Source organism: Netta rufina (assembly GCF_964035555.1).
Source record: "Netta rufina genome assembly, chromosome: 12".
Taxonomy (NCBI): Eukaryota; Metazoa; Chordata; class Aves; order Anseriformes; family Anatidae; genus Netta; species Netta rufina.
In genome coordinates, this window is record NC_140135.1 from 6,105,496 (window position 1) to 6,128,843 (window position 23,348).

A 23,348-nucleotide genomic window follows, 5' to 3' on the forward strand; every position below is an offset into this window, starting at 1 on the left:
GCTATTGAAGTCAAAAGCATCATGATTATTAAAAGCTTATAAGCACTTTCAGTGTATAAAGTAATCTCTTCAGGGTTTTATGCACCTAAAGTAATATTGTAGTCAAAGATCTGCGGAGATGTCAGCATCCTACTTTAGGGATAAGCAAAGTTCATTATACATTTTTTAAGATAATCTATGGTAATTTAAAAGACAAGGCAGTGTGTAAACATTTATAGAAACCTCCTGCAAAATGTTTTTATACAAAGATTAACCAGTGGTATATCTAAATTCTTCAGTAGTCAGTCAAAATTGTCTACAATTCTGTATCACTAACTTTCACTACAAAGTACATTAAAAAACTGTTGACATAGAATAACTGGTCCTAAGAAATGCCTATCTTGGTCTCAATTTACCATTTAAGAGTTCTCTACTGAAGAAGTTGTGCATACTATCCACTACTCTTACTACCTAGAAAGAGAAGACAGGGTTAGTCTATTAGTTTGCTTAAAGGGAGCTCCGAACTGCAAAGTGCATATGCCCAACTGAGCTTTTAGGCTATGAAGAAGCAAAGGGAAGGAATCTCCCCACTGCTCTCCAGTGGAAATCTACAGCAAAATTTCAAACCCTGCATATTTAGAGCAGCAAGACGAAGATTTGGGTGTGATCTCTTCATTTGAGGAGTAAATGAATATGGCAAACAAGGGCTGGCAGGCTATCTTGCTTGGTGCTAAGCATGATTAATATTAATCAGATTTATTTTTTTTTTATAGAGACACAACAGTAGATAATCTTGAGAATAAAAATGATGCATTCAGAAGTATGCATCCTTCAAAATAAAATATATAGCTGTTTGCATGATGCAATATGCAGTTGCAACATACCCACAAAACAAATGTTGAGCATCTTCAGTGTAAGTGTATCTAGATCAGTATTTTATGTGCTTAGCTTGGAAAAATCAAGCACACACGCTAGCTCTCTCACTCATACCTGGAAAACAGCTGTTTTGTAAAGCAGACAAGTATTACTTGCTTTAAGATTTAAGAACCTACAACATCAGAAAAAGTTTCTCTTTGCCATTCCAGGCACCAAAGAAACTGTTCTCAGATACTGCCCTTCTTACTTGGGTCTTTTGATATAAAATTAAGATTTTCTTACCCAAAGTGACACTTGGGATGGTTTTGTTTTTCATTCCCCCCCCCCCCCCTTCTTCTTGAAAAAACGTTTAATTGTTCATCATTTCCTGACATGTTATAAACACACAAACCATTGCATATTGCAATGTTGTAATGGAATAATGGAATGTTTCTACTTTTTATTGCAGATTGGGAAGGGCTAACTTAGATTTTTTTGTTGTTTCAGAATTTTATAGAAGAGCAAAAACCTGATTTAAGACCTGATGGCAGCATTGAATTTGAGCATAATCCAAAAGAGAGCAAAAAAAAAACTACTGAATTTAGCTGCACAAAGGGACTCATGCAATTAAACACATCCATAGGAGAAATTTGTCCAGAACAAGTACTGCAGAATGGCTTTTCTGTGCCATTCATTTCCCTGGGGAGATGAACCGCTGGAATGAAGTAAATGGAATACATTTGTGTTAAACTTTCAACTTTCACCAGTATCTCCAGCTGAGCTTACTGCAGTTCAAAGGAACCAAGCAGCACAACAAGCACTGCAGTGAGTCCAAGATGGAGCCACAGTCATGAGCCAAGATGTCCACTTCTCGATCCAATAACGGGTCCCATCCTGATCTAGGTTTTGTCACCACCTTCACCAAATGACAAAGTTCATCGCTATGAGAGAAACTGTTCATTTCCTCAGGTCCTGACAGTACAGACCACTCAGCCCTAAGCTTTCACATGATTTTAACATTCAAGGTAACATTCACCGTAATCACTCGACACATGATGTGAAATAACCACCCGAGTAAAACCACCACAGTGTCTCTGAAGCTACTAAACTCAGGAGACCAGCACAGATCCTTGGGAAGCTGGCAGCAGATACAAAACAGTGTTTAAAAATACTGACTACAAAGAAGACCAAATACTACACCCTACACTACAATAATAAAAATACTACATTGCATTGCTAGACATTAAAATGGTCTCCATAAAAAGGCACAGTTTTTGTTGTTGTTGTTGTTTTTGTTTAACAAATATGCATAGGAAACAAAAAATGAATCAGTTCTGCCACAAGGTGAGGGTCCATGCAGAGATTCATTCAAAGCTAAGAAAATATTTTTTTTTTTTTAATCAATTTTAGATGAACTGAAAGGGCATTTACAACCTTGCACCACCACTGAAAATAAACGGATTGCATCTTTCCTACTCCAGTCATGAACACTGGGCAATTTCCAAACCCCACGTTAATTGGCCACGATGTCTTTCAGCTTGAAATACAAGTACTGCCAGGCAGTTATTAGCCTTAAACATTTTCATTTCCACTGAACAGTAAGGTTTACACTAACTCAAGATAGCCTCAGCAGCTCTGTACTCATCTTCATCATTTTAGCCACAAAATGATGCAAACCAAACACAGACCGTGCTTGTTACAGCGAGGGCACAGCTCACTGCCAACACACACACAAACACTTGGCTGGAGAAGGTGGGCACAGGGGCACAGATCCCTCATGCCTCACCACCACAAGCACCTGCTTCATTTAACACAATTCTCAGAGCTGATCAATGGCACTGAGGCTCTCCTTCCTTAGCTTCAGAGTCTAAAACGTCGGTGGCATTAAGGTCAGGGAGGTCTTGGTGATTAGACAGGTTCTCTTTGTTCTTTTGGTCCACATCTGACATAACATCTACGTTCCCCACTGAGATACCATTGGTCAGCACAGGCGGCGGTTCCCCTTCATAATCCTGGGGAGTGTTCAGCAGTGGTGTTTTCGAAGCAGCACTTCCTACTTTAGATAAGGAGCAAGCTTCGTTGGGCAAAGGACCATCAAGGAAGGGAAGTTTCTACACAAACAGAAAGACATTACACAAACAGAAAGACATTTAAAACATTAATGAAAACTGTTATTCCCAGATGTCAGGGATACACACATTTATAAAGTCTTTAGAGACCTGAACCGCATGAGATTGAAAACTGCGATAGTTTAAGAACAACTGTCAACATAACAGTCCCGTGACAGCACCACTTTCATGCTCAATTACAGAGCTGAAAAAGTAACACATGCAATTATCTATACCCAGGCAGAGCTTTTTGAAACAAACATAAGAAAACTGTTTGATCAATAAAACCACAAGCCTAAGCATTCACATTAACCTAGCAAAGGACACTGACACTGGTCTTCTTACTTATTTAGTTTTAGATGGATCTCTCACTACTGTATTTTTAGATTTTTTATTTTTTAAGCACACAAAGGACATTGTAAGTAGCGCCTTGAGCAGAAAGAAAAGACACTTCTCCTTTCACGCAGCTGTACACAGAAACTATGGAAACAAAACTACAGCCCTTTAAAAGCTAACAAGACTATTTTCCACTACAGCCCTGCCCCCACCTTCCCTCTTGCCGTGCCCAAACGGCTATAATTATCTATACGAAGATAAAGATATATCTCTGGGGAATCTGACACAACTGAGCAAGCTTTGTGCAGTCTGTTGCTGTTTATTACACTACTGTGGTTTGAAGAAGAGAAATTTTGGACACATTATCGCTGCCCTCCAACACCACAGAACAGAAGTGGTAGATGTGCAAGCTTGCCCTTCATTTCAAGTGCTTCAGCTCCAACGTAGCCACTTCCAGAGGACAATTCAGCCTACCTATCTACATTTCAGCCATTACATGAACGCCAGCTTTCATCTTAACTTCACTGTTTTAAAACCTGGCTGATCATCACTTTTTTCCAACGTGTCTTGTAAATGAGAAGACAGGAAAGCAGAATCGGGGAGCAAGCTGTAACCAACAGTGTTTATATTTTTAGGGGGCAGGGGGACAGAAATTGAGCCCATTCTTTTCTTTCCTAACCCTCACATGAAGTTTGCTGCACATCAGGTTGAAACTCAGGTTTCTTTTAACATGTTTTCCTTAGAGAATTAGACCATTGTGAGCCTGCAACAGCACTTGACCAAACAACTTTAGAAGATGAGGGTTTTGGGTAATAGAATATAGTCATTACAGTAATGTCATTTACCTCCTCATTTTGTCCAACTCTTCACAGTATGTTGAAACAATTGTTTTAATGCCAATATTTAATCCAGTTATATTTGCCAAAACCAGCATATAATTTTAAGTATTGACAAGATTCGTGACTCACGTTTTCTAATTCAGATGCATTGTCCTCTAGTTTCATCTTCTGGCTCATGCAGCTTAGCAGATGATCCAATACACACTGTTTTGGATGCATTCCTTTGTCAAAGCGATTGTACATCCCACACCAAAACCTTGAGAACAGGGCAAAAAAAGAAGAATTAGGCAGCCAATTGTACACTAGCGGTCATAACAGAAACCAGATGGTACTCAAGGCAAAAAGTATCAAACATTAGTAACTGATGTAAGAAAATGCCACAACCTATGACTATCAAATTCGTATCAATAGACGAGTTTTTATAACGCTTTAACAAAGTTCAAGAAAAACTTCTGAGGGTTTAAGTACTTCTTTCCTATGATCCACACGTGTTTGCAATAGGTATTAAAAGATGACACAGATACACTGTTCTACAACAGATTCACTCAGGCTTTGGGCAGTTCACTTTCCAGTTCTCAGTTTGTCCTACCTCCCTACTTCTGTGAAAACCCTTGGCCTTCCAGTAGTAACACCGAGCACATACAGATGCCTTTGTATCCCTCTCTCAGCAGGGAGGAGGAGTGAGCCAGAAAGAAAGCACAACTATCCACTCCAGCTGTAGTACCCAGGGCAAGCAAACGCACACTGCAACAAGAAATCCCTTCTTGTGGAAGTGTTGTGTACTCTCACTGCGTTAAGCCTGGGTGTGACTGGACACTGAAATTCTCAATTGAAAGACTTCCTTAATACATGTTAAAAAAAAGAGGAAAGGAGGAACTTTAACAGTTGCCTACCCTCTCAAATTTTCTTGTCAGAAGAGGAAGTTGGAGGTGGTGGTGGGTGGGGAGGGTGTTAATCTACCTATGTGGAATTATTCTTCTCCTTGCTTATCCCCCGCTATCGTTGTCAAATGAAAGCAAAAGAAAACTAAGTTACAGTACCTGCATTTATTTATCAATTACTCATGTACTACTATCTTCAGCTTATGGATGAGGAATGAAGGCAAAGGGTAGAACAAACCACTAATCAGCAAGAAGGTTATTTCAGTAAACCTGAGTTACTGAACCGTTACAATGAAAGAAACGCCCCTTTTTAAAGAAGTAACTTACTGGAAACTAAAAGGTAACGTGTTTGGCTGAAGCTCTTTGTAAGCTGTAAACCCTTTGTACAATGGATTTCTCAATTCCTGCTTCTTCTGTAAGAGGAAAGGCCACAGAGAATGGGTCTTCTCAAAGATTCTGTCAATTACAAATAAGATCTAATCAATAAAAAAAGAATCAAGTTAAGCAGATTAATAATGCTAGCTGTTCTGAGTAGAATTAGATTAAAGGAGCTAAGAATTACTTTTACACAGTATCTGCTCTATTTCATAAACATGAAATATATCATTGAGGAGTATATAATCATTTAAAATGGACAACATCCAATCCAAGAAGCCCTATCTGCAAAGTATTGTTTTAATTTGGATCACATCTGACTATGGTGGATGTAATTCATCTACTTTTTTTTTTTTCCACGCTGCAGAACAAACATCCATGGAGACAATGCTACTCTTCACCAATCTACAGTTTCTCTAGGAACAAACACACAACCTGCCCTTTTTCTAACATTTGAGTTGCTTTCCAGACTGCTGGCCCTATAAACTGCCAACTCACTTCAGATCCTCACGCTCCTTATGACAGGTCCCAAGGAAGTTTCCAAACTGGCAGGAGTAGACGTGATCATGGATTTCAAGAAGGAAGCGCTCATTAAACTCAAACGCGCAAGGGAACTGCTGCATCAGCTGCCAGACACATTCAATGAACTGAGTGAAGACAGGGGACACTTCTTTTGGGTCACCATCCAGATGGCCACACCTAGAGAAATACAAACAAAACAGGGTCAAATTCTGTGTCACTACCTACAAAACGTTCTTCGCTAATAGAATAAGGAATTATTCTGCAGAATTAGAAAAAAAACATGCAGTTTATCCTACAACTACTCATTACAGCATGCCACCTTCATGGGAGTGCACTCTCTATAGGATTAAGCCTTTGCACACACAACGGGATCCCGATCAAGTGGCAGATTTTCTCTTTCAGACCAGGGCAGCCTCAAGAAAGCATTACTCCTTTGTCAAGGGTACTGGGTAGAAGTGGGAATAGTTGGGCGGTGTCCCCTTCTCAAAAGGGAAGTTAGCAATGGAAGAACCCACATAACAGACTTCTGAGCATCACAAGGAATACTTGTGATATAGGAACCCTCAAGCCTACGCCATAACGCAAGCACCAGAATAAAATGCAACATTCTCCAAAGGAGTGTCTACAGCTTTACCATAAAAAAGTAACACTAGCCCCAAACTGAGAAAAAAAAGGTTGGCATTAACAAGATTCTGTCTACCAGGAACAGTAAGAAACAATGAGAAAAAGGAGTCTTCTGTGATCTTCTATGGACATGAGTATTTTATGGTGCAAGACTAGCCACAATGCACAGAGACATCCAAAATAACCTGATTTTGCCCACACAGACAGCAGAAATGAAGTCCTGGTAGGCAATTTACTCAGGAAAAAAAAAAAAAAAAAAAAAAAGCATAAACCTTTTCACAGCTTTAGATGAAGTTCAGAAAAAAATCCTACTAGTTCTGCAGAAACCTAGTCAGGGAAATAACGGTTTTCATTATATACCATAAGAAAAGGAAAAAAATAAAAAAACAACCAGAAAAAGAACAATGGTATTTTTGGAAAGCAGCCAACCCTCTGTTGTACTGTACTGACTGCTCTTTCTTAACAGGAAAAACTTAGGGCAGAATGCTTTTTCTCAGAAGGGATATGACCTGGAAATCCAGGGAAATAAACACGGTGCCCTCAAACCTAAGCAGAAAAATTAAATAAGATTTCTTATTACAGGGATCATGTTAATCAGATCCCAACTAGATTCCAACTCCAATATCCTAAGAAGTATGAGAAAGGACGGATTACCCTCAGCCACCACTAGGAGAGGAAAGATTTTCTCCAGCTATTGGAACAGAAGTTCTTATTCTTAGGCAATGGTGAAAATTGGGTCTCAAGTACTTTTTCTGTCTCTTACAGGGGTCTCAAATTTGGAACAACCCTATATATTAGAAGAATAGGAGTATCATTTTAGTCTTAAGAAATGTGAAAATAGTCCCTAAAAAAACGGGGCGTTTGTTTGGCCAACAATTTCTGTACAATTATTTTATCTTTGGATAACTTCTTCTAAAGCAAGAGCGAAGCGTGCACACATGGCTTATTTTTCCTTGATATACTTCATGGAAACGGCCTCGTTTTACTATAAAATGGAGTCAGTCACATCAAGAACAAAAGCCTCCATTTTTAACAAGTTAATACCACTGAGTAGACCTGTACATTCCCTCCTAGTATTCCTTTGGACCGTCTCAATTTCTAGTTTCTCTATGGCAAGTGGAACAAGAAGTACCCCAAGGCAATATCCCCGATATATGCAGGCTAACAATTACTGGGATGACAACGTTTTTATCCTGCTTGGAGAATGCAGGTCAAAACCGTTTTTTAGCACTACAGTGGCCTGAAGTTTGTTTTGGTAAGAGTCCAAAAAATATTAGCCAAGATTTTTCTATAAGAAAATTATTAGAAAACATATCTTACCAAGACATTAACAGCCTCCATATAATGCAGATGTGATTTTACAGGTAGGAAAACGTTCAAAATTCTAACAATTTGTTCGTGATTGCATAAAGTAATGAAAAGAACATCCCCAAAGAGCACTGGTGGAATAACCCCAGCAGATACTGGCCTCAGGTCACCAAATCATTTCCAAATTTTTTCTCCTCTGTGCTGTATTTTCCTTTTAACTTTCAGATGGAAGGCATAAACTTGAGAACACTACACAAGTTCCAGTGTCAAGGCTTCACCCAGTCGCTACACCCAAGGTAACATGCTCTTACCTGTGAGAGAACTTGTGGCCCATTGCAATCCACTCCTTTTCTATTAGGACCTTTAGTTTCAAAACAGAGGTAGGAAAAAATAGCATTAAACTTTCTTCAGGAAAAGCAAAATTAAACCTTTAGTATTAACTCCACGAAGCTTACGACTGATGCTTCCTGGTGACCCTACAGTTTTAAGTACATCCGTAGCAGTTAATGAAAACAGTAATGGTGATTTACAGGTTAGAGTTAACCACAGTTATCACTACAACATCACTGTTGGAATCACAAGTTATTTAAAACAAGGCTAGTACTGTATTCAGGTAGTTTTAGTTTGTGTTGTTAAGATCATAATATACAGACACAGCTGAAACAATTAACAGTTCAGTACTACACTACGTACTGTTTAATTTGAAAGAGACCATCCTGACATTCAGCAAAATACATCAGCAACTGGAATTTAACAAGTGTTTAACACACACGAATATAAAAAGTACAGCTGTGTACTGAGCTCAGGATGCAATTAGAAAAACTATATGGTTATTTCTCTCAAACAGAATGTCACTGCTATATATATTTCCTGATAAGAACATGTTATTAGTAGACAAGGGAGCAGCATTTTCCTTTAAAATATGCATCACAAGGAACCAAATGACTTATGCTTAATCCTTTATTACGTGTCTTCCTAGATCACATTAAAGATCAATTCCTGATATCCTCCAGAGGCTTAAAGAAAAGTAAGGCAGAAATTCACAAGAAATTTCTTTGAAAACTAAGTTATACTGCTTTTTTCAATTTTTCCAATTCTTAGAGAGGGCTGTTGCATTCATCTAGGAATAACCACTGTCTTAAGATCTGTGCACACAGGACAAGTATTTGTGCATTTTAATTACAGTTCCTGACCCCCATCAAAGCCGTGTTCATCAAACAGAATTGTCCAGAGCACTACCCAAGCCGAGGTAAATGTTTTGCACCGATATAATTTTAATTGCTAAAAGACTGTAGTTTAATCCAGAAGCAAAACTAGTAATTAAAGAAATCGCATGTACTGAAAGGAACAGGTCTAGCAGTACAACACAGTGAAGGAGCAAAATTTGCATTGTTCTGATCTCGGGGCTTCTTTTAAGGAACTCTGAGAACGAGCAGCAGCTTGTCTTTCAGTAATTAACTGAAGCAGATGAATGGAAAGGTCACAGATCACACTATTTATGCAGTGATGGTTTCATGTAAGAAAATCCTCACAGTACAAGCAAATGGCTAAATTCACATGTAATGGCTTTAAAATAGGTCGTAAATGATGCACAGATTTTGTGTGATATACAGGTTACACACTTCCCTGTGCACATGAATGAGTTCCCCCATCTTAAAACCCTAGCAGATCAGTCTGTCTTAGGTGGCAAGTTTCTTCACCGCTTCTTCTTGTGGACTGCTGCCAGAGTCCCATCCTTTGCTCACTCATCTCTTGATGAAATGTCTCATTAGCAGCTCTCACATGGACTTTCAAGGAAACAAAGATTTGGGAATTGTAAATCAACTGCTGCTGTTCTGCGCCCATGCTGTTCAGAGCAATTAAAGCTTGTTTATAGAATCAAAGCTGTTTTTATATAGGTCACCTACTGTTTGTTCCAGAAAATGGCCTAAAACATTTAATTAGGGCTTGTTTACATTTCAAATCCAGGAAGCACTTTTTCTTTTTGAAATTCCAACATCCGTATTCTTACCATGAATCCTTTAAAAGTCCTGTAAAACGGATCTAAGAGGAGGCTAGCCAGGGAGCAGACCTGCGCCGTGCGATCCCAGCCATCAGAGCAGTGGACCAACACACTGGCATTTTCGTCTTTCACAGCCTGTGAAGGAGACCAGACAGAACAGTTTAACAGCTTTCCAGCTTGGTTACTGTAATTAAATGCTGTCCCTTCATCTGCATTTACCAGACTGGCCTAAAACCCAAGGGGGAAGTTTGTCATTTCTCATCTGGACCATGGAAACGCACCATTTCTGGGCATGTAGCCATCATGCCCAGAAACCCCAACCAGAATAAAATGCTGGAGCATGCCTTGTCAGCATGAGAGACTGTCAAGAAACAAAAGATCCTCTGATCTCAAAACACAGTTTTCTGACATGCCAAGAATTTTCGGTCCTTTCCTCTGAGGAAAAAAATGGTAGATGAGTAGAGAATAAGTAGTGCACACAGGGACTAGGATAAATTAGAAGAGTTCACCCCCGCTTCCTCTCATTGGGATTACCTTTATCCCTATGTACCGCTGGCAGAAGATAAATTCAGAATAGCTTCTTGCTTGCTACACCATGCAATTTTAAGGGAGAAAAGGCAGCATTTGCAGAAGTTCATTGCTCTTGCCACTATCTGCCTGTATTCCCTCTCCTATTATTGAAGAGCCATTTACTTTACTGACTTTTCCCTTCTGTCTGGGCTGCAGAGTCACATTCTTTTCAAAGACTCCACAGAAACAACGGCTATGTTGAACATTACAAATTAGCAGCCCCTGCACCCCATTAAACCAGGAGAAAACAAGCTGGTCTACAAAACCCCTCATTTAAAACACAACAGTCCAGCTACTAATGAGCATGCTGCATTAGGAACGTAAGGTTACACATCGTTTGCGCTCCTAAGGACAGTGCTATAGGGTACAGATGCATTTCTAAAGGTCATTCATTCATTTTCTATAACTTTACCCATTCCAAATGAGTAAGAACGTCCATGTAAGCATTCGTTATAATGCAGTCCATGGGACTGTCTCAATCCCTATGGCTTTTCATTTAGTTTCGTGAATCAACTCAGAGTGCCAGTTGGGTAACTAACTTGATGCGCTCTGACTGCAGGCTTTTGTTTGTTTTGAAGAAGTGGGGCCAATCTGAAGGAGGTTTTCCCACCTTCTCTCCAGAGACTGCCTTACAGCCTTGGAAGAGTCCCTAACATGGCAGGTAAATACTTTTTAATTCACCTGCAGGTCAGCACAGAGTTTTACCTTGGCGAGAAAGACACCTGCATCCATCACAGCCTTGATGTGCCGCAACCAACCCGAGTTCTCCAGCCCAGTGAGGAAATCACTCATTGAAGGAGACTTTGTTTCACACACTAAGAACACAAACAAAAGAGAGACTCTGTTAACACCATCTTCTTCCCACCCCCTCATTATCCCTTCACAGCAGTAAAGGTTTGTAGATCCTAAACGTTAATATTTTCCGACTGCGTCCTGTCTAAAGGGAACAAACTACAGGTTGCATATATAAATACACAATCCAGAACTTTTTAGCTGCATGAGAACAGTACCTGCCTCCTCTTCCTTTTAAAACTACCTCAGTACTTTTTTCATTTGAGTTTTCTCCAACACAACTTAGTTTTTAGGGATTTGTTACTTCACTACCAATCACCATCGCACAGACACCTAACACTCACCAGCACGCTGTCACTATGGGAAGGATCTGAAGAAAGGAGAGCTCTAAGTTGCACAGAGAAATAACACAGCCTTGACGGCAGCTCAGATGCTGTACTGAGAACCAGCACAGAAAATACAGTAATACAGTTCCACAGTCCCTCAGGATTAGTAAGAGATTCTTTTTTTTTTTTTTTTTATCACTGTTAAAACTTAGCAAGCAAGAAGAATTTGGGAGTAAACAAGCATTTATTCTTCCTCCTCTTCCACCATAAAATGAATCTGCCAGCTACAGGCAACTGAGGACTCAGTATTTCTGATCAGGCCAATCTCATGGTGACATGAAGAGCCTCATTTTTCTCCAAGCTCACTACAGATTCTGCAGCACTACCAGGCCAGGCAATTGGTAGCATCAATTATTCAGCTATTCCAAGTAAGATAACCATTATGCTGGTTACTTAATATTAAATTCATATTTTATATGACAGCGCTTATATTACATTTTAGAAAACTAAGCACATGGACCAAATAGAATGATTTACAGCACCTACTCTGACTTGTTCCGCAGCCTTTGCTAGCACAAATATGTTCATATTCCTGGAAACCAGCCTGCCGAGTAACTTGTTTGATCCAAGGTACTCTATCGCCTTCAAGGGAATTTCTCCCAAATTACACCAATGCAAATACGGGCCTGATTCACCTCTCAGCCTCCAAAGGCTCTGTAAGTATTTCTCTTCTGCATTTTTCCCCAAGATCACAATTTCAAGGAGTAGCTTAGTTACCCGAGTATTCATGTACCAGGAACAAAAGTTCAGTCAAAGAAATCAGAAGTGAAAAATAAGAACAATGAGATTAAAGCCCTTGGAAAAAAACAAGCTAGAATTTTATTGCCAATTAGACTCATTGCTTACCACTGAAGTAGTCCAAAACTAAACAAAGCAAACCCCAGAGAAGTATCTCAGCAACCAACGATTGCTTTCTTTCAGTGCTCAAAGTAGCCATGAGGATCTCTCACCAGTTAAACAATATTTTCTAAGTGTTTTTCTTTTCATTTGGAACATTTGAGAAATTCACGTTTTATGTAACTAATAAAATTAAGGAACGTCGTTCGTGTCGTTTCCTAGTTTTGATCCGCCATAAAACTAAGCACAATAACATAGGAAATGTCTACTGGGAAAATGTTTAACATTAATACTGTCAGACACTTCAACAAAGCAGAGACAAAGAAATATACATGGACTTTGCTAATCAACTTCCACCACAGCTCTGAGTCCACACACACTTGCGCATGTTGGATTTATATGTTGTTAGTGAAAAGTTCTGTCCAAGAGGAACCAAAGGTAATATAAACTGGCCACTTGCATGCACCATACTTACCCTCCAGGAGTTTCTGCAAGCTGTTCCGCATCACATGGATGTTTTCTATGCCAATAAACTTAAAGCGAATGTTATCGTAGTTATCTTCGTTCTCATAACCCTTCCCAGCAGCTCGGTTGGCCATGGCATTTAACTGTCAAATTCAAGGGAACAGGATGGAAAGGAGAGAAAGTGACAAGAAACAACACACAGAAATAAACAAGTCTGCTCTGCCAGTTGTGTTTAAATCTCCCAGAATATATACTAAAGAAAAGCTGCTACTCAGGTGTCCTTCCCCACCTCCCCATACATTACTTCCAGATGTTTTACTAAAATGACATCAGCATCTCCAACCCACTAGCCAGATGCACAGGCTCATTAAGACCTTGCACAGCACTTCTTAGGACAGGCAGTAGCAAAACCTCGCACAACAGCAGAAGAGTACTGTCATCCAAAAAGGTAAAGAAACATTTTGTCTTTACTGTGAAACTGCACAGAGAGAGCCAGACAGAAGCGTATCAGAGTAAAATTAGGAAAAGCCATTTTTACGAGTAACATACATACATGGTAGTACAGAAATAGTAAGAGAATTCCAAAGCTTTTCACAGACATACATGCACAGATGAAATAAAGCCACCTGAGGGAAACACAAATATTAAAGTTGAGCAGAAAGAATACAGCAACCGACTGGGAGTGCTGAAAAAGAAGTTGAAAAGCTGCCAGTCGTTCTAGCAATCACCCAAAACTGTTCAGGAGCTACCATGAAACCTTTACTGCTGACAAAGAAAATACCTCCAGCCCCCAAATACTGATTTGGGAGAAGGAAAGATTTGCTTCCACAGAAAGGAGAGAAGAAAGAAAGTTCAGATACAATAGTATCTGAACATCTTCAGAACAACCAAATAACAGTAATTTATAAGTGGAACAACTATGAGACCAGAAGATGTCTGTACCAAACAAATATGCAATAATTGCTATATACAGCCTGTTCTGTAATTAAACGTAGGTCTTTACGGAATGTCATACTGCAAAAAGTCAACAGGCCTGAACAATGGGTGAAGTATTCCATCTCCCCAAAATGACTTTTCCTCACCATTTTGTAACTGAATTTGTGCTTTCTATAAAAACTCAAAAATCTGAATAGTGAAGCAGGTTCTCAGAAGTCATTTATTAATCAGAGCCATGTACATCTTCGTATTTAAATAAGTGTGCTGTGTGTCCTAATTTGCTTATACCTATACCCTCAGTGTGCTTAAGGCAATCATTTGATTAAGTTTCTAAATTCAAATCCTCAAGAGGATTACAGATTTCATTTGGAGAAAGTTTCTTCAATAATCTCTTATATAATAAACACCTCAGCAACAGAGTTCAAGCTCCAGATAGTGGCTACTGACCAGAAAAGCTGATTGCATTAAATTGCATTTCTCAATTGTTCTCAGATTCCATGCAGCCCCACTTCTGCCCAGGACACAGATAGAAGCACTTCAGACTTGTGAAAATGATTTTGGAGGCTTTGCTGCAACTCAACACATTAAGGACCTGGCTTTCTGCTGGAAAATGGCTCACTGTCACAGCCAGCTTCAAGACTGCTGCTCACTTCGGGTCATCCTTAACACAGACCTCAACCCAGAACAGCCCAAGAGCACGAGCGTTCTTACCACTCCACAATGCAGTTCTGTTATGCACAGTCACACATTCACCACATTAAGACATAGAGTAAGGAGCCTGATTCTGATTTCATCTTTGACTGACCCAGTTTAACCTAACGCTGTGTGAAAAAGCATTAGCAGAGCTGTGAAAGAATTAATTGGAAACACTATCGTTAACTGAGACACAAGCTTAAGAAGTAGCCACAAACCCAGTGAAGATACCTTTGGCCTTGTGTCTACAACATACATGAAGGCACACCCAGGGTTGGCTTCTCTGATCGCCTGCAACATTTGTTCATCCTCCAGACAGCGAGCACTGAACCCAGACAGCGGCTGGCTACAGCGACATATGGCAGCCTGCAACACACAAGAGCACATTTTTCCTACTTTCAGATCTTCTCTGCTGCACTGATCTAAAGAATACCATAATTTGTTGGTTTTAAGTGTCCTGTTCTCTGCTTTGCTAAAAAATTGCCACTTAAATGGACATGCAGAAATACCATGGGAATATTTCACAGAAACAGAATTTTGAGAATCCTAAAAACAGACTGAGCAGCCCTTCATTGCTTTGTCCTCAAATCCACTATGCTCTGCCTGATACTCATCATCCCAAACATTAGAAGTTTTCAATTTTTCCACCTGACTTCTATTTCCCTAACCTTTCTTTTCTACTGCTTTGCTTATCAGTTGCTGTTACCATTCCACACTCAGAACTGCACTGGGTATGCCCTAAGGAAATCCCAGTTGTTGCCAGAACAACTCCACGCAGTCGCCCAGGTCAAGGCATGCTTCCTCAGGAAAACAACAACTTGACTGTCACAGCATTTTCCTAGCATCTGCATCTAAAACACTGCTGAGACAGCAAAGTTAAAAATTTACATTCTCGTCTTCAGTGAAGGAAAAAAAAAAAATGAATCTGTTAACTCAGAATAAGCAAAGGTTTCGTTTCAGGGTGGTTCTTCCTCTTCAATAGTAAGAGGATTTAGCTGAGTTAACATGTATCTTGTTAAACATTATTCAATATAGCTACACGGTACATTAAAAACAGAACAACACGTAAGGAGTTCTTGAAAGCTGATCAAAAATTTCCAGACAGGAAGCCTGGAGAGCTTGTGTTGTTGTTTTTTTTTTTTTTTTACCCAACACTGGATGCGCCCCCAATATTTGGCTTTAACCAGCTTATCCTGTGTCTAGGAATCAATTCTAGAGCTGTTAGGAGAAGCACACTTCAATAATCATCACATTCTTTCCTTTCGCTAGAAGGGGAACCTCTGCCCTCCCCTCCCACCCCCAAGACAATAGACAATGAACAACTAACATTGTTTTCTTTATATAAGTAGGAAAGCACCGGAATCCGCCCTCTGCTCCTGAACCTTGAGCTTCCGATCACCGTTGCCTTATTCGCTGCTCTGGGCACCACTATTTCTGGAGGGTACGTGTTGCAAACCTGAAGTGAGAAGAAAGAAGAAATCCAAATGTGACTACTGAGCAATTTAAGATCCATGAAAATTTTATAACTTCACATTTATAGATACAGCAATGGATTATTCACCATAGCACATCAAACAAACCATATCTGAAGCATCAAGCCATTAAAATGCATTTAGAAAAAACAAGGGAATGGCTGAAAATAATAAAAACAGTGTGGTAACGGAATTTTGCAATTGAGCCTAAAACTGGACTGTACAGTACACCAAACATTTTAAAGAGAACTTCTTTGAAGGCCTAAGTTTTAAAAAAGCTGCTGATTTGCCACAAAAAGAAACATATATTTTCCTCTAAATCTTACTCAACTTGAAATGACCTTCTAGTAATCAGGTAGCATCAACTTTATCCATTTTCCTCATAAAATGTCCTCTCAGCATATACTTCACAGATAAGACTTTATTTAAGGCTTGACAAGTTTAGAACACAAACTGGAAACCTAGAGGAAGTTGTACAGCTTTGGCAATTAAAGTTAAGTATTAGCTTCAAAGTGACTCAGAATTTTAGCTGCCCACATTCCAGTGCCCTGATCAGCTAATGGGAAAAGCACCTCTTCAGTCATCTCAATTCAGACATCCAAAGACAATCAATTAAAACCCACCAGTGGCTTCTGACAACAAGGCATCTACTTCTTCAACTCAAAGTGGAACAGGAAAAAACAACTGGTAGGGGAGAAAACGGAGAGCAGGGCAAAGGGATTCAAGACTTAACCTGCTGGTATCTTCCTCACTTGTTCACTTTGTCTTTTAAACAAAGTTTGTGCACAACAGAGAAATAAAAAGGGAAATATGAAGCAGGGGTTTGAGTAAGCTTGCTAAAAAATACTTCCATTTAACATTTAGACCTGTAACTTGACCTTAAAGGGGAAAAAAAGAAATAGCAGCAGCTAGTTAGGACTGAAATAATTAAGAACCCTTCTGTAGCATAAGATCTAACCAAGAAAACATCCGTTTTCAGGAATTTTTTCCTTCCTTACCTAGTCCCCTTCCTCTCTGCCTTGTTCCTCACACCAAGCCAAACTGCTGCCATTTATTTCTCCTCTACACATCTGTCACCAGCTTGGTGGGGCAGGACTTGGAAATACCTACAGAAGCTAAAGGTACTTCAGTTTTTCGTAACAGATGGCTTGACATTTCTCTAGAAAAGTAAGTAGCTGGTATTTTGCCAGAGGAATCAAAGCAAACCAAGGTGACTCTGCAGCTCTGTTCTTTCATAACATCATTACCCACAGCTTCACATCAAGGAGCTGCTGCTTCAATTAAAACCAACTGAGCTCACTCCTCCCCAGAGGCATCACTTATGCAGCAGTAGGATTGCTGGATGTCATTAATACCAAAAGAAGAGATACTGTACCAAATGGCTACTTCAGACAAGAATTACCTCATAGTCCTTATTAACATCCGTTATTTCCCAATAGTCATTTGGAATTCCCATACGCTGGTAATCTACTTTCAAATCAATCAGCTTCCATCCAATCTCCCGATTATCTTTAGACATTTTCGGATTGTAAGAGAAAGCATAAAGTTCTTCAGGTTTCACTGGGAAGAAGAAAAAAATGAACTTGTTAGAAAAGACGTATGGAAAGGTCAACACCTCTTCCTAAAGGCTTTTTCTTGTATAAGCACATTGTGCAAGACACCACACTACGGGTGTAGCCTACCTGAAAACAAGGACCAAACAAATGATTCAGTCAAGAACAGTCAGGAAACTTGGAAATGTTTTTCTATAAAAGCCACTTCACCTCATAGTTGGCCATGTCTCAATAATAGCTGTTTTACTTACGCTTCTGCCTCAAAGATCACAAGTCTGAAGTTTAAATTTTATCACTTCATACTTTTACTAATATAAGCAGACTACTTAGACTGATTTTTCACTCCTCAAAAATATTATTTGAGTGCTATATAGGAGAGTACGGATATTTGGAATTTCTCAACAGCTCCTCAAAACCATTCCTAATCCTATCAAGCCAAATTGGACTCACAGATGAATGAATTGGATGAAGCATGTAAGTTTAGGTCTTCATGCAATGTTCCTCACATTTACATGTACATGTTTCATTCTGGGTAACACTGAGTGTCATCAATTCATATTCAAATCCTCCGGAATTTCTAGTACTCATTTTCCACTGACAGGGAGATACACTAAAGCATTTTTATCAGAATTACTATTTTGAAGTTAATTCCTTCTGAACAAACTATTACTGAATTTTCTGCAATAGGCATGCTAGAAGAGACTGATATTGGAAGAACTAATCCAGAAATGAAAACATTAAAGATAACTTTTTCTGTGAAGAGTCTTGCACACCTGTAAGTTCATCATTCAACAGTGAGTTCTGAGCTGCATGGAAAGCTTGACAGACGTCTTGAATACTACTGGCAGCCCAACAAAAGCTTCAGGCTGTGCCTGACAAATGGTAATTTCTTCCTCCCTCCATCTCATCCTTCCCAATTTCCTTCACTCTCTTCAGAAAATGCAAATCCAACCAATAACTCATTCAGCTGACTCCCAAGGCAGTAAGCTCTCCAGAAAGAGTGCAACCTGCCAGAGTCTGATAATGTGGCCAGGTTACCAGACAGGTAACCCGTAACTGTCAATCACACGTGCAAATCATAAATAATTATATGCTCTGCCAAATAATGTGAAGGAAGCACATACAAAGAAATTTTAGACCAAAGAACTAAAAAAAAAAAAAAAAAAAAATCCATAAATAGAACAAAAGAGCTACAGCACGTTACACAAATAACCACAAGACAAAAGAAACTGACTGATGTAATCTCCCGAAGTGACAGCTCCCACACTTCAGGATGCTACATGAGTCTAATTTCCAAAACTGGAAGAGCAGCGACAGCTTTTAAACAGAACATCAGAAAACTGCCAGATACAGCATTAAAGTTAAAGCTTCAGAACTAGGAAAACTCCACAGCTCAGGACACAAGGAAGATGCTGGGAACAGGCACAAGTCCTAATTTCAATTGGCAGTTCAAACACGGCAAAATTGTTTCTACTGAAGTCCTTCTATTCAAGTCCTATGTGACGGTGAGCATGAAGCAGACTGGCACCATTAATTCCCTCCCTTTAGACTAGTGCCGAAGTCACAAAACACAATCAAAAATTACACCCTTATAATAAGGCAAGGCACCAAATACTGGTTCACTAAAAGAGACAGAAGCTAGTATAGAGAGAAGCCAGGTAGGAAACCCTCTGGAATGCTGTCCTGCAAGAACTAAGAGCCTGAATATTCATCCACGGACTAAGCAGCCAAGGCCAGAAGAGACCACAGGTTTTTGAGGATGTTTTGCATCTACTCTTATGACCGATTCCAGGTCATGGTACCAGGGCAAAGCACAGGGCTTCACATCTGAAAGAAGACAAACGCTGAAGACTGACCTAACCCTGCTTTGGGAAATGACAAAAGTTGACAACATTTACAACTGTGTGGGATCCAGAATTCTACAGACATCTGGCTAAACAGCAAGGGCAGAATTACACACGGCCAGCAGCTAAATCACAGAAAGAACTGACAACAGCCAGTGCTGAAATGACACTACTCAGTGTGAGCGCTACAAGAAAGAAGCGTGAGATGCTGCACACCACCTCACTCCTGCAAATCAACTTTGTACAGGTCTTCAGAAGTCCTTCATCAGAGACCTCCTTGTTTCCACTGTCAGAAAATGTTGTTTAGTTTAGAAGCAGACAGCCTGGTGCAGAGGGCAGAGCTCTACTTATTGTGCTAACCCACACGATTAATCTCTAGCAGTGGAAACAGATTCTGATTTCACATCCTCCTCTCCAGCAACACCAGCAGTCTGACAGGCGAAGCTTTCTCTATTGCTCAGACAAGCCTTCCAGCTTACTGCACAGCAACAGTTTGAGAAACAGACTCCGTCCCAAATACCTGGTTGTGAAAGTTTAAGCAATGAGGTATACACTTCATGACAATCACGTTCTTGCCCAATAACAAAGTGAGCCACATGGAAGTTCTTGCAGTGAATAAGGAGGGGACATCCAGCTGTGGTCAGAGGCAATTTTTCTACACTTGCAATATGGTGATGCAGAATCTAAAAAAACAGGAGATAATCAAAACTTTCAGATAACCACTATTAAGGCCATAAGCTGTACAAACAGACAAAAATTCTGCAATATGCTTAATGCATCTAACCCATTACTAGCAGCAGAAAATGAGTTTATTATATTTATCAAGAAAACTTAATAAACATCCAGATTGTGCACCCAAAGGCTAAGTAATTACAAGCCAGACTGTGAAAAAGCACAGGTGTATAACAAATTATTTTTAGAGACTGCTAATGTAACTGGGTTTACTTTGTTCTAAGAGGAGCCAAATTCTCTTTATTTTGCTTCCTCTCCACCCCCATCTGCAATATGTTTTGTCATTCCCATTTTATGATCAATAACAAAGGCTGCTGGTTTCAGCATTAATTTTGTACTTCTAAAACCTGTAAATTCAAGGTTGGCAGCTCTGCACACTGAGCTTGAGATAGGAAACTAGGTTAAGTTATTTCCTTTCCTGAAACTGACATCAATTCAGAGTCATTTCTATCAGGTCACTCTACCATTCTGCACATTTCCTTCCAAAACAGTAATTTCTGTTAAACATTTTCAGAATCAGAATGCAATAAAAAGACTAACACAACTTTAGAATTCACAAAACCACTCATACTGCATATGAAAATACTTTGTATCTCATATTTGTATTTAAACAGGCTCCAAGTATCACACGTACCCATGTTTCTTTTCTGACTTCAGAAGAAGCATCCACGTAGATGAGATGGGTAGCTGTCAGGTATAACGTCCCATTTGCTGCCTTCCTATTTGCATATCGATCTAGTAATTTCACATTTTCAACCTGCAATATAAGAGAGTTAAAAAGTAAATTTGACTTTGATCAAGGAAATCCTAAACACCTGCTCAACCATAATCCACTGCTAACATACACATTAGAGAAAAAGAGAAAAACATAAAAATTAGACCCCCCTGCATTACAAACCCAGCCTTATAATTTAAATCAATAGCTGGCAAAATAATTCAAAAGTCAAAAAGGCCAAGTTGCCAAGATTTAACACCAGCATGAGTTAGTAGGATTACTGGATTTGTAGCCAAAGTTATCAAAGTTTATTACTGTGAAAGGCTGTAGAAATAATAAGATAAAGAACTACAAGAGAAGACTGTCCATGGGTTGTTTTGTTTTTGTTTGTTTTTTATTAAAGTATAGCTGGTGAAGACACAGCCCTTCTGGTCTGACTTCCAACTACCCAGTCGTTACCAAGAAGCATTGGTAGCTACTTGCTGTAACACACTGCTTAAGCATGTAAGCGCATTTCATAAACCACACTAACCTAATTAAAAGGGTGTCAAGAAACATGAGGACAGTCTAAAACGTTAATTAAAATAATTCATATTTTTTTCCTGAGTCTATTTGCTTGTTAATGAAGGCAGATTTCATCCTAAAACAAAAATAATTGGGAAAAAAAAAAAAGAAAAAGGAAAGAAAGAAGACACGCAGCTTAAGATCGTGCGAATAAGTTAGTTCTGTGTACTGAATACATAAGCTTCCTTACAGTCACTGGTCTGAGACAAATAATGGAAAATATTTAAGATAGTTTAAGTGCAGGGGTCTTGGCTGTACATCTTCCCACTCCATGCTGTTTTTCAGCACGTATCTATATCTGCCTCTTTCAGATCCCTGGAGCCGCCTGTCAGTACAGCCAAACTGCCTAGGCAATATCAGTAAGGAACATCCCCAAATTAATATCCCAGAGAACGAAACAAAACAAAATACAGCCAGTGTCAGCCTTAGCGACACTGCAGCATCGAAAACAGTGCCTGAAGGAAATCCTTCCCAGCTGTCATTCCCTGAACTTCTCTTCCACTTCATTTCAAAATGCATTTTGATCCACTTATTCAGACTGAGGGGCCTCTTCACTTTGATGCAAAGTTTTCAAGAATCACGCTCAGAACACTTTTTGCTCGGTATCCTCAGTGAAAATTTTCATTTTCCAACACTGGGATACAGTAAGATATACTAAAAGAGCTACCCTTTAAGACTTTGAAGCCTTCCAGACTTCGCAGCGCCCTGACAAGCAAGAGGGCCACTAATGAACACGCGTTCCTTAGAAGCAAACAAAGACAGCTCGCTGTCTGAAATTCGCCAGGACCTTCAAACAAGCAAAATATGCTCGGAAGCACACCGAGCTTCTAGGGTTAGGTAACTTCTACCTCACCCTACAACCCGCCGCTTCCACTCGCACTTCACGCCTTTCCCTGAGCTTAAGGGCAACGCTGCGGGGACCCAGCGGCCAGCCAGCGCTCCGCAGCCCTGCGAGGAGCCGGGGAGAGGAACCCAAGGCTGGCTGCCGGCCGGGGCGAGGGGACCGCGGCCCCTTACCCTTACCTTGGGCGTAGTGATGTGCTCCATGGCGGCGCCGCCCGCCTCGCCTCAGCCCTGCCGGCAGCCGCCCCGCCATTTGCAGCGGGCAGCTCCCGGCCCCGCCGCGCGTCTCGCGAGCCTCTCGCCAGGCGGCGCCGCGGCCGCCATTTTGAGTGAGGGCAAGGGGTGTGTGTTGGGGGGGAAGGGGTAAGGGAGTGAATTTGGCCTGATAGTGCCTCATGGAAACGTGTAATAAAACCAGCTTTAGCTCTCTCCCCGTGTATTGTAAATTCACCTCGTGGATCGTCAAGCTGGATACTGAGGAACTCTGTAATTGCTGTTAACCTGCTGCTGCCTCCACGATGAATATTCATGATGCGTTGCCAATCTAAGGGCAGCCGATTCCCCTGGTGCTCACAGCAATCTAAACCCTTAATTTGCTGAGAAATTCAGGTGGGTGACCTTGCATCAAGCCTGATAATTTACATTTTATAATTCTTGCATAACAGGTGGCATCAGCGTGGCAAGCAGGAACATGAGTTTGTTGCAGGTCCCTGTAAGAAAGGTGTTGGTTAAAGTACAACGTGAGGTAACATGAGAAGAAAAAAGGGGATAGCACAGATATTCTTACATTCCTTCAGTGCTGGGAACCCCAGGTTCTGGCATACAGGACAAACCACTGACTATGGCACACAACCCAACTCCCACCAGCACTGAGGACCTCAGAGCTTTTATAGGACACCCACAGCAGTGAGCACATCTCTTCCAATCTTCTGCTTTAATAATAACAATAATAATAAAAAAATGTTTTTCACTTCAAGATAAGATGAGGTGCAGGTGTATAATCACTAGGTGCCAAGTGGGAGCTGCACACTGGCTTCCCTGCTGCAATTAGTAGGCTAAATGCATCCAGCAGCCAAGTGTTAAGCACAACACACGCCTGCTCCCATCAGCTGTTACA

General features: G+C 40.2%; 1 protein-coding gene across 1 annotated transcript; it reads right to left on the minus strand.

Moving 5' to 3' along the window:
* Nucleotides 1–349: 349 nt before the first annotated feature.
* MTMR8 (myotubularin related protein 8) lies at nt 350–22,435 on the minus strand (the record flags this gene model as incomplete). The annotated part of the gene is made up of 14 exons (XM_084294249.1): nt 350–2,945; nt 4,247–4,373; nt 5,326–5,454; nt 5,872–6,072; nt 8,139–8,188; nt 9,839–9,964; nt 11,105–11,214; nt 12,890–13,022; nt 14,740–14,874; nt 15,836–15,964; nt 17,383–17,540; nt 19,898–20,060; nt 20,744–20,866; nt 22,412–22,435. The coding sequence occupies 14 exons, from the start codon at nt 22,433–22,435 to the stop codon at nt 2,664–2,666; spliced, it is 1,890 nt and encodes a 629-aa protein (XP_084150375.1). The 3' UTR covers nt 350–2,663.
* Nucleotides 22,436–23,348: the final 913 nt, after the last annotated feature.